Source organism: Ovis canadensis, chromosome 23 (genome assembly GCF_042477335.2).
Source record: "Ovis canadensis isolate MfBH-ARS-UI-01 breed Bighorn chromosome 23, ARS-UI_OviCan_v2, whole genome shotgun sequence".
NCBI lineage: Eukaryota > Metazoa > Chordata > Mammalia > Artiodactyla > Bovidae > Ovis > Ovis canadensis.
The window spans coordinates 50,601,754-50,613,960 of NC_091267.1; the positions used below are offsets into that span (position 1 = coordinate 50,601,754).

Consider the following 12,207-nt stretch of genomic DNA (forward strand, 5'->3'; position numbering starts at 1 on the left):
TAAAGGATTAATATTCAGAATATAGAAGAACTCCAAAAACAACAACAAAAACCCAATTTTAAAATGAGCAAAGGACATGAGCAGACATTTCTCCAAAGAATACATACAAATGGCCAACAGCACATACAAATATGCTCAACACCAAAGATCATCAGCAAAATGTAAATCAAAACCACAATGAGACACCACTCTTACCCATTAGGATAGCAACTGAAAAAACTAAAAACAGAAAATAAGTGCTGACATGGATATGGAGAAACTGGAAATGCTTATGCACTGCTGGTGGGAAGGCAGAGTGGCACCACCACCGTGGAACACACTAAGGCAGTTCCTCGGAAAAACAGAAACAGAATTAGCATATGATCCAGTAAGGCCACTTCTGGGTATATTCCAAAAAAAAACTGAAAGTAGGGACACTCCTGTTTATGTGCGAGTGTATAAACATGTGTGTGTTTACACATGTTTATATATGCATGCTATGTGCACACACTCATGTTGATAGCAGCACTATTCACTACAGCCAAAAGGTAGAAACATCCCAAATGCGGATGAACAGAAGAACAGATAATTAAAATGTTGCACGTAGGGGGAAGAGGAAGTGAGGAGTTACTGTTTAATGGGTAGAATTTCAGTTGGGATGGCAAAATCATTCTGGATATAAATAATGGTGATGATTAGAAAACAATGTGAATGTACCCAGTGCCACTAACTTGTACACCTAAAAATGGTTAAAGTGGTAAATTTTATGTTATATATATATATATATATATATATATAGCCACAAAAAAAGAAAAAAAGCTACCAAAAAAATTTTTTTAAAGACTGGTTCTTTGAAAAGTACAACCAAAAAACAAGCCCCAAGCTAGAAAAGAAAGAATACAAATCACCAACATAGCAATGAAAAGGGTGATCACTTATCATCACAAATCCTATAAACATTAAAAGCATGGAAAAAGAATACTATGAACAACGTCATAGCAATAAACTTGACAACTTGGATGAAATGGACAAGTTTCTTGGAAAATACAACTTGCCAAAACTGACATAAGCAAATCAGAAAATCTGAAAATCCCTGTGCTCTATTAAAGAACCTGATATTGTTACTAAAAAACCTTCCCCAAAAGAAAACTCCAGGGCTAGATAATCTCACTGGAGAATTACATCAAATATTCAAGGATGAATCAACATTAATCCTGAACAACTTTAACAAAAAATGTATATGGATGTACAGCAATGAAAAGACTCTCAACATGATTAGTCAATAGGGAAATGCAAGCTAAAAACCTCAATAAGATATCACCACACTCATACAGCATAAGTTTACTTATGTGAAATATATGCTTAAGCAATGTAGCATAAGTTTATGCTAGCTTTTACCTACTGACAGTAGACTTTTATAACTCAAAAAATTTCTAGACTTTACCAATACAGCATACGTTTATTTATGTTAAATGTGTGTTAAGTATATGGAGTTCTAATAAAAATTGATTTAAATTGTTAATTACTATAGAAGTAACAATAAACCACTCCACTGTTAAATTCTAACCTTGATCAAAATGACTGCCTGATTTTTAAGACCACCCTTATTCACATTGTCCATTTATTTATACTAGTTCACATTAACCTTCCAATGTCATCAATGAACATTTTACACCATACCTTTCTGTGGTATTCCATAGCATCCAGTTCACCTTGATTGAAAGCAACACATCTCTTACGCTTCTGAAGAGTAAATTACAGGGAAGAAATTTTGTGGCCATCTATCACAATATTGATACTTTGAAATACATTAATATTTTTTATTTATCACATTTTCCATATTGTCTATCTCATTTTTTAAGAGGTAATAATTAACTGCTGAGATTGAAATAAGTGCAAAGAGTATGGACTAGGGAGGTAAGCTTTCTCAAATGATAATAATTATTATTACTATTACTACAAACTTAATGGGTGATAAAAGGCCACCTAGGCCTCATCTGCTATTAGAAAGAACTAGAACGATATAATAAAATGTAGCAGTGACATCCATGGACATAAGGAAACAGATACTGTAATAAAGAGTCACCAGTGTAATCTATCAGTTGGTATATGGGGTAATTATTCTGAACTTTCTTTATTTCTGCTGCTGCTGCTGCTAAGTCGTTTCAGTCATGTGCGACTCTGTGCGACCCCATAGATGGCAGCCCACCAGGCTCCCCTGTCCCTGGGATTCTCCAGGCAAGAACACTGGAGTGGGTTGCCATTTCCTTCTCCAACGCATGAAAGTGAAAAGTGAAAGTGAAGTCGCTCAGTTGTGTCCGACTCTTCGCGACCCCATGGACTGCAGCTTAATTTCTACACCAAAAAAAAAAAAAAATCTGCAATGTACTTTTAATAGATCTTTACGCGTAATCTGAAGATTGGGTACAAATAAGATATATCTGTTCTACATGTAACAACTCCAAAGAACATGTGAATACAATACATAGTAGGGACTTTCTACTTGTTGTTGCTGAAATCTCAGTGCCTACATGGTTGATAACTCCTAACAGGCTAACAACAAAAGTTTGTTGGCTGAATAAATAAATGGAATCTCTATTACTTTCCTTATTATATGTCTCAACATGCTTTCTTATTTGGTATCTGTCTTCCTCACTCAACTATAAGATCCAAAAAGCAGATTATATTTTTCCTGTTTCCTCACTCTGTTTGCAACAGCACACAGAAACATTTATTGGTTGAATAATGAATGTAACTCCTATCTCCAACAACAACAAAAAATGTTAATATAATCTATCTGAAATGGACTTGGTATAATCATCTCTGAATTCAAGTACATAAAAAGTATTAAAGCATAATTAATTTAACCCCAATGGCATTCTCAAAACTTCTGATAACACCAATGTGTATACAAATATATATACTTTAAGAATATATAATTTTCCATAGTAACTTTCTAGTTTTATTACTAGAAATCTTTCAAAAACATTATCCTTCTTCCAAACATTTATTATACAAGTTTATCCCCAAAGGAAAAATCTCTAAAATTCCCCGCAAATCTATACACTGCTTTAGAATTTTATAGAGGACAAAACATGTTTTTGAGCAAAAATACATGTAAAAACATGCAATTAATACAGAAACCTAAGCAGACAGGGTTTTATATTGTGTAGCTTTGTTTGTTAATTTACAGAACATTCACTTTTGAACAACTTTGCTTACTTTTGAGATACGCAAATTTGGTTTTCTAAAAATGGTAGAATGTTAGCAAAAAATTGAAATTACTCTGGATATGCTAAAGTACCACTATGATTTATTGACTATTCTTTAGAATTAGTAAATCACAAGATATTTGAGACACTGGAATGATACATTTGTGTTCTCCGTAGAAAAATAAAAATTTCTTAAGAGTTATTACCTTGCCATTAACAGAAATGGAGATTTCTTTCTTAACATCATTTACTAGATCTTCCTTTTCTTTACTTTCTTGGCACTCTTTGTGAATAGTGGAAGTTATATAAGGTTTGCTGACATCAAACAGTTCAGATCGAAATACGTATTTCTGTATGAACATTTCACAATTTCCTCTATCATCATTCTCTGGCTTACTGGTGGAAGGAACAAATGTAGCAGAGGCTCCAAAAGAGGACACAGAATCCATGTGAAGAGAATCAAGGTGAACAGAAGAGGTAGGCTGGCTTTTACTACAACAAGGCTCACGATTCTGGTGAAGTTCATAGCTTATCTTGTTAATGAAAGCGAGGTGATCCAGCAGCCATCCTGGTGATAGCTCATGCACCACAGACATTCTCTTCCTTTAAAACATACAAACACCTCTTGGAATTAGAGACTAGAAGTAAAACCCTAGTTTGACTAGAAGTAAAACTTTCCTAAGAAATTCTTAAATGTCCTGTTTTTCAATAAAAATATACTTCATACACACATAGATTTTATGTGCAAGTATATAAACTTGAATGTACACAGAAGCAAATTTAAAATTTTTGAGTTGTTAATAAGTATAGTAGGACTAAGAAAAATTAAAATGAAACATTACAATGAAACATTAAAACAATATAAACTTCTAAAATATTTTTTAATATTTTAAGGATAATTAGTTTACAGAATTTTGCTGTTTTCTGTCAAACCACAACATGAATCAGCCATAGATATACCTATATCCTCTCCCTTTTGAACCTCACTCCCAATTCCCTCCCCACCCCACCCCTCTAGCTTGATACAGAGCCCTTGTTGGAGTTTTCTGACACATACAGCAAATTCCCATTGGTAATCTATTTTACATACGGTAATGTAAGTTTGCATGTTACTCTCTCCACACATCTCACTCTCTCCTCCCTGCTCCCCATGTCCATAAGTCTATTCACTATATCTAAAACAACATAAACTTTTCATTTCAGCGTTGATAATTCAAAAATTTCAGCCAACTTGACCAAGAGGGTAAAGACCTGACCTTATTTCTGGAATCCCAATGAGATCCTCCTGTTTCTCAAGCCTCCATACAACCTCCCACTTGGCACCTGGCTCAAGCCAATAGGTCTATAGCCTACAAGTCACGAAGACACTGAATCCTAAAATGGTGAGTGTCCTGTCAAACCAAAGAATATTGCATTACCTATGAGAATTCAGCCTTTTAAATGATATAAGCCTAGAGAAGGCCACAGAATTTCCATAGGAGCTATTAGGGTGTCAGCTCCTTTTTAAACCACACTTACTACAGTAAGTCTCTCCAGAACAACTGCTTTACTAATCACTGCTACCAATGGAGTGCAGAGTCAAAACAGAGCAAAATGCAATTTTAACAGGATATCAGAAGCACTGCTGCTGCTGCTGCTGCTGCGTCGCTTCAGTCGTGTCTGACTTGTAGTGACCCCATGAACTGCAGCCTACCAGACTCCTCCATCAGAAGCACTGCTGCTGCTACTGCTAACTCGCTTCAGTCGTGTCCGACTCTGGGAGACCCCATAGGCGGCAGCCCACTAGGCTCCTCTGTCCCTGGGATTCTCCAGGCAAGAATACTGGAGTGGGTTGCCATTTCCTTCTCCAACGCATGAAAGCGAAAAGTGAAAGTGAAGTCACTCAGTCAAGCCGACTCTTAGCGACTCCATGGACTGGAGCCTACCAGGCTCCTCCAGCCATGGGATTTTCCAGGCAAGAGTACTGGAGTGGGGTGCCATTGCCTTCTCCGATCAGAAGCACTAACCCCTTAGCAAAACTGCAAGGTAGAGTCCATATCTGCAATTGGTTCTGAGCAGTCCTCTTCTGGCAACTAGGTTTTTTCAGAACTTATCTTTTCCTAAAAGACAGTTTTTAGGGAATTCCCTGGTAAGCCAGTGATTAGGACTCTGAGCTTTCACAGAGTCTGGATTTCAGGTTCTTGGTTCCAGTCCCAGTCAGGGAACTAAGATCCCATACGCCGAATGGCACAGCCAAAAAAAAAAAAAAAAAAAAGACCAAAAAAGGCATTAAGTTCTGGATTTTGATTACTAAAGGTTGTGTAGTGGAGAACTTAAAAAGTGATATAGAATAAGAAATAAAATAAGAAATACATTAAGCAATTAATAGCACAGTTAATAACAGGAGCAATGTATATAGATTCAAATTTCTAACACTATTTGCATTAGCATTATGACCATGGACAGTCATTTGATTTCACTGAGCTTCGATTTAATCATCTTAGGACATCTTAGGGGGCAGTTTAGAGAATTAAATGAGTGTTGTGCTCGTGCTTCACACAAAGCAATCAAATAAACGCTACTGGTGGCAGTAATTCTGTTACTGGTCCTCCCTTCAGAGTCATCAAGACTTGCCAGGTAGTTCAGTGGTAAAGAATCCATCTGCCAAAGGAGACACGGGAGATGGGGGTTTCATCCCTGGATCAGAAAGATCCCCTGGAGGAAGAAATGGCAACTCACTCCAGTATTCTTGCCTGGAAAATCCCATGAGCAGAGGAGCCTGGCGGGCTATAGGCTACGGGGTATCAAGAGTCATCACTTGTGGTGAAGCGGTCCTAAAATGGAGAGTGCAAGCTAGAAGTGTAGATGGGAAGGCTGAAACTCACACAGGAAAGGTGACTTGCCCTAAAGTATGTGTGGTGATCCTAGGACGAAAGAGCAGATAAAACCAAGGAGGGTCTTGGAATGCAGGAACAGAAAACCAGACCCTTACGGTCCTTCCCTCCGCATGCTGTAACTATTAATGGAACAGTATAACCTGTCTCCCCTCCTACTCCTTAGAAAGAAGGTATTTGCCCTACTCTTCCCCCACCCAGTATACATTCCTCATCCAATCAGCAAATGACCCGCAAGACCCCTATTCTACTCCATGTACCCTGGGTATAAAAATGGGCTAAGGACCCCTGTTCAACGTCGGTTTTCCCTTGGGCTGGCCCGCTGTCTCCCATTCTAATAAACTTTTATTTCCCTCTCATTCTGTCTCATGTCTGGAAATCCTTTTCCAACCCGCACCCGGACCACGACAGTATGTACAACTCGTTGATGGCACAACTGCTACAAGACCCAGGTATCCAGTCCTGGAGCTCTGAGCTCCCCTGTCACCCCACCACTTTCCAGGTCTGGGGCTGTGTTTGCCTCTGAGTTCAAATTCAGGGAAGGGGGTGATGCCCTGTTTTAGCAAAGTAGCTTACTGGGCTTCCCTGATACCTCAGTCCGTAAAGAATCCGCCTGCATCAGCAGCGCGACCCTGAGGCCGACTGCGCCCACATTCCGCTGTCACTAACGCCTACCTCGCCGCCTTCCCAGTACTTCTAGTACTTCCAGTACTTCCCAGACTTGCTTCATGAAACAGCACGCGTCTAACCCAGAGACCCTGAAAGGCACGCCTTTCAGGACAAAGTGGGGATAAAAAAAAATTCTTTTCTAAGACTCGACGGGAGCGGCCATGTTGCTGTAGGAAAAAAAAAAAAAGCGTTTCCAGGCCTGGAGCGCTCTGCTCGCTACTCAGTGACGTACAGCGCTTCTGCATTCACCGCTAAATTCAAAGGTCGGACCTGACTTTGCAGAGGACGCTCACAGTGGCCACGAAAGCCAGTGGCAGCCGGTGAGGTGGCGGCGCGCCAGCAATACGCAAAACGTCCAGCGACGAGGAGCGGCGCGCGAGAATTGCGTACGAGAGTTGCGCAAGAAAATTGCGCACGCGCGCGCACGTCCTGCGCGATGACGTACACGCCGGCGGAGATTTTAAAATTCGAAAGGCGGCGACGGGTGGAAGGAGTTTGTGTTTTGGCGGCTGCCGTCTTGTTCAGTGGGCGGTTGCAGGGTTTACAGCAGTTCGGTCTTTGGATCGTCTCGGGAAGCTGGAATAAAGGTAACTAATAATTTTGGGTTAATTTTGTTCCGCAGCTGGAGGGAGAACGCCAGGTCGCCAGGTTAGATTCACAAGCCCTGGGAAGCGACGTTTTGGTGTTTGTTGTTGTAACCGACCTCTCGAGCCAGTCGGTACGAGGCGCTAGTTTCCCAGAGTCCAATAAATTTCTTATGGCAGCGATTTTCCGAGGGAGAAGGGGTGGGCCAAGCGGACACTAATGGGAAGAAGAGGGCCTGGAGAGAGGAAAAAGGGAAAAATTGATGAGAGCACACAGAGGAAGACCAGATGAGGAACTGTTTGTTGTTTTTGCGTTTGAGCTATTAGTGTAACATCCCGATTTCCGTGTACGGAGCACATCCAGCAGTCTTAATCTCAGATCCTGAGAGTACATTTTAAGTGGAGTGGAACATATAGATGAGAGTGCAAAAGTTTACTAGATACAGAAGTGTATACTAAAGAAGAAATGGGTGTCCACACAAAGAAGGAAAGAGTATATCAGTTTCAAAGACAAAGGAGAGCTTAGAGAAAAGGATAACCACAGATGTCCATTGTCCTGGAAACCAGGGCGGGACCTGGAAAGGTGAGGAGTACAGTGTCTAATGCCTCAAAGACAAGATCCTGTTGCAGAGAAAAGCCAATTCTGACTCTAGTTAGAACTGTTTCTTTGACTTGTTTTCTGTTGCTTTTGTTATGATAATCATACATAACCGCCAACCTCAGAGAATCCTGCCCCTCTGCCTGACTGTTAAAGTGCCTTTGTTCAGAACCCTGTCCACCTGTAGATAACTGGAAAGAAGAAATTAACACATCCCCTGCCTAAGGCTTGCCATTCTAAGAGATATTTTCAAGATTAATGGCCATTTTACTTTATTTCTTCACCTCCCTGGCAGCTCCGATCTATAAAAGAACCTGGCATTTCAGTTAGCTCTTTCAACACCATGTCTCAGATTAATTGGCCTGTCCTGCAGTAATCAGAGTGAGGTTGGACTAAGTAACAATAGGATCCGAAGATTTCTCAGTGAAAGATACCCCAGGAGGTGGGAAGGGAGTGAGATGTGAATGTAGTCTGAGGAACTGGACAGCGGCCTGTAGACCAGATAATTTATCCTTGATAAAAGGGAGACTGAAGCAAGAGGGCCAGTAATTGAAGAATATAAATGAGAAAGAGAAGGTTAAGGACAGAGCTAAAGAGGATGGACTTTAGGAAAAGAAAACAGAATGGTTTGAGACCAGAGGAAACATCAGAGGTAGTTGTTGTCAGGTAGCCTCTGACTTCCCATCGAAATAGGCACAGCCAACAGTGGTAATGTAATCTGAGCTAGGATTCAGGGTTTTACTACCTTTTGAAGAGGAATCATACCTTATTCACCTTTCTATTGTTTGCACTGCTTTGCACACTCCCTTGTACATGGTAGGCAGTTAGTAAGAATTTTCATTTGTTGAATATTTTTAAAGGAAATCAAATAGATAAATATTCCCTGTAAATGAGGACTTCACCTTACATGAACAAGATAACCTAGGAAAGAACAATGAAACTTGGCTGCCTTTCTGTTTGAGGATGAGATAATAGTTGAGGTTTAATGTACCATCTACATCTGGAAAGACTTGTTTAATACCAAATTCATGAATACAGGTCATAAGCATGAAACGCAGTTCATTTTCCACCGGTGGTGCTGGCCGCCTGTCTATGCAGGAATTAAGATCCCAAGACTTAAATAAACCAGGTCTCCATACCCCTCAAACGTGAGTACCTCATGCCTTATTGTCTTTGGTAGAGAAATCTGTAAAGGTAGTTAATGCAAAGATGTAGTGTGAGTAATATTGTGATGAATCTTGTCTGTTGTCAGCGGTACCTGATTTGGAGTCAATGAAGGCTGAGAGTGGGCCTGTTGCTCCCTGTTGTGTCTTATCTCATTTGATACTTAAATCTCAAAAGCCGCAAACTTTGTAAGGCAATCCCTAAGGGACTGCTAATTCCCCTTCAGTGCTCTTTCATTCTTATTTTTCTGCTTTCCTCAGAGCTGCTTGTTTGAGCAGGTTCTGTGCTATAATTTTCAGTTTACTGAGTTTATTCAACTAGCACAGTTCTCAATCAAAACCATTACTTGCTCTGACAATTAACTGCAGTTTAGGAGCCACCTATAGAACACTGCTTCTCTAAACTATTTCCTGGAGATTCATAGGTGTCCAGAAGAACTTGCTATTATTGTATTCAATATCCTATAATAATGTATAATAAACAGTTTGGTGTATACCTGTAACATCATAAATCAACTATACTTCAATTTTTTTTTTTTTTAGGTTTTCAATAAAAAATCAACTGGGGGGGAGAACTTTCGATCATAAACTAATTTTTCCCTATGAATGATTTTCTTAAAATTAAGAGAAGGCTATTTGTAATCTATATGAGTTGTATCAATCCTGTATTACCAAGGTACAAGTTACTTGCTGCTACTGCTGCTGCTAAGTCGCTTCAGTCATGTCCGACTCTGTGCAACCCCATAGATGGCAGCCCACCAGGTTCCCCCATCCGTGGGATTCTCTAGGCAAGAATACTGGAGTGGGTTGCCATTTCCTTCTCCAATGAAGTTACTTGATAATTGCTCTTAAATTACTTAGGTTTACATTGTATGAGCCTCTGCTACTTTTAGAAATTTGAAATATTTATACATTTTTTTCTTCTGAAATCAGAGAAATTTTTTGTACTTTTGCATGTTACAACTGCAAAAGATTTGTGCCTTAAATTGTCAGAAGCTAAAAGACTGCTTTTGTCAATATTTTTGGTCAGTAATTGACATAATGTATGTTCTTAAGTATAGCCACATTCTAATAAAGAGTAAGCCTCAAAAGAACAAAATTTAAGTGCGACTATCAGTCTGTGATTGAAAATACCTATTTTTAAATTATTCATTTTCCTTTGAAGTTGTTATCCATAAATGTGCATATTTTAAGATAATTAAAATAACAATGCAGATATGGGTTTTCCTACTTTCTTCTTAACACTTTAGTTAAGCAAATGTATACTATATTATAAGCCTATCCCGTTTATAACAACTGTAATTGCTGCTGAAAATTTTCATGCTTTTGAATTATTTTTGTAGGGAATGGGTAACATATTTCCAAAAGTCTCTTGAACTAATATTTTTCCATTCATTTGAAGAGTTTGTTTTTCTCCTTTTCTTAAAGCAAAGAGAAATCAACCTTTGGAAAACTGAATATAAACAGACCCACATCTGAAAGAAAAGCCTCTGTATTTGGTAAAAGGTAATGATATTTTTTATTAATTCTAATGGAAAAGATTCTTATAGCCATACATTGAGTTAAATGCTCAAAGTACAAAAAATTAGATATCATTGTCCCTTTCAAGAGAAAGTTATAATCTTGTTTTCCTCTGTTTTAAATGGTTAAATTGGTTATATTTGCCTTAGATGATGCTGAAAGATACATCAAAACATTCAGACCACTGTTTCATTGTTACAAGTGAATACTTGATGGAAAATTCTTCACATAGACACTCTGGAATCAGAGCATTTTAACATTAGGAATCGTCATCCAGTCCAACATTTTAGTCACAGACTTTTCAATACTCTTAAATATTATCAAACCAGTCAATCCTAAAGGAAATCAATGCTGAATATTCATTGGACGGACTGCTGCTGAAGGAAGCCCCAATGCTTTGGCCACTTGATGCAAAGAGCTGATTCATCGAGAAAGACCCTGATGCCGGGAAAGATTGAGGTCAGGAAGAGAAGGGGACGACAGAGGATGAGATGGTTGGAAGCCATCACCGACTCAATGGACATGAATTTGAACATACTCTGAAAGATAGTGAAGGACAGGGAATCCTGGCGTGCTACAGTCCATGGGGTCACAAAGAGCCAGATATGACTTAGCGACTGAACAACAAAAACAAATATTATGGACTCTTATTTTATGGCCAAGATATTAACTATATTAGAAATTGAAACTGAGGGGGAAATTTTTAATATTTATTAATTCAATTTAAAATAACAATAACCTATTACATGTTAACATAAATAACATGCTTTATTTTAAAAAACATTTTTTAAAAACAAAAGTATTTCAATACGGTGATATTGTTTTACGTTTTTGCGGTCTCTTAATGTCTGGTTTCATAGAAGATAGCTAGATTCTCCTCTGTTTCTGAATTCAGTCTGCTGCAGTATCTGACATGTAGCCAGCCTTTGGAAAACTCCACTGTACACTCAGGAGAGAGAGAATGAGAAAGAAACGGGTGAAAAAGGGCCTTAAATTTATTGTGAAAAGAGTTTTGACTTCTCAGATCCCCTAGATCACACTTGGAGAACCGCTGTCTAGAGTAGATCACAGGTTGTCTGGAGTGAAGTAAGGATTGACTGTTTAGAGGGATGAGACTTTGGGATGATGGAAGCGTTTAATCTTGATGATGGTAGAGTTTTCACAGGTGTGTACCTTATCAAACCTCATCAGACTGTATGCTTTAAGCAGGTGCATTTTATTCTAAGCAAATTATACCTCAGAAAGTTAACTACCTTGAAAATATTTAGAGATGATATATTTGTTACCTTATGAGAAATCTTTGTCATAAACCCAGGTTAAACTGTCTCTGGTGTTCATTCTAGCTGAAAAACCTTAAGGAATTTTTATAATGTAACTTTGATTTCAGAGCTGAACTTCAGAGATAATGGAGATAATGATGATAAACTCTAATGTTTGCTGAGCATTTTTATAAGCCAGAAAAGTGCTGTTTTAAGTCTCTTCTGTTCAATCCTGAGAACTGCTCTATGTGTAGATAGTTATTGTCTTCATTTTATCAATAAGGAAATTGAAGCACTGAGACGTTAAGTAATTTACCCAAAGTCATACAGCTGGTAACAGAGATAGCAT

The 12,207-nt window shown here is 38.6% G+C and overlaps 2 protein-coding genes across 11 annotated transcripts in view; one reads left to right on the forward strand and one right to left on the reverse strand.

Annotated features, from left to right (window-relative positions):
- Positions 1 to 7,110, reverse strand: part of METTL4 (methyltransferase 4, N6-adenosine) — a 56,211-nt gene extending 49,101 nt beyond the window's left edge. For 5 of the 9 annotated variants that reach the window (XR_011252275.1, XR_011252273.1, XM_069568324.1 and 2 more), the window contains exons 1-3: positions 6,740 to 7,090; positions 3,398 to 3,794; positions 1,660 to 1,722 (exon numbers count right to left, since the gene is read on the reverse strand). Coding sequence is in view for 6 of the 9 variants with exons in the window: in XM_069568324.1 (XP_069424425.1) it covers positions 1,660 to 1,722; positions 3,398 to 3,794; positions 6,740 to 6,978 (699 nt within the window). In the remaining 3 variants the exon portion in view is untranslated. Of the gene's footprint in view, positions 1 to 1,659; positions 1,723 to 3,397; positions 3,795 to 4,447; positions 4,583 to 6,739 lie in introns of all 9 variants that reach the window. The other 4 variants (XR_011252274.1, XM_069568320.1, XM_069568321.1 and 1 more) reach the window with 3 other exon arrangements.
- Positions 7,111 to 7,157: 47 nt separating this feature from the next.
- The window catches only part of NDC80 (NDC80 kinetochore complex component), a 34,197-nt gene continuing 29,147 nt past the window's right edge, over positions 7,158 to 12,207 (forward strand). Inside the window, exons 1-3 of one of the 2 annotated variants that reach the window (XM_069568316.1) lie at positions 7,158 to 7,320; positions 8,954 to 9,063; positions 10,507 to 10,584. In XM_069568316.1, the coding sequence (XP_069424417.1) occupies positions 8,963 to 9,063; positions 10,507 to 10,584 (179 nt within the window). In that variant the 5' untranslated portion in view covers positions 7,158 to 7,320; positions 8,954 to 8,962. The remainder of the gene's footprint in view (positions 7,321 to 8,953; positions 9,064 to 10,506; positions 10,585 to 12,207) is intronic. The other variant, XM_069568317.1, reaches the window with a different exon arrangement.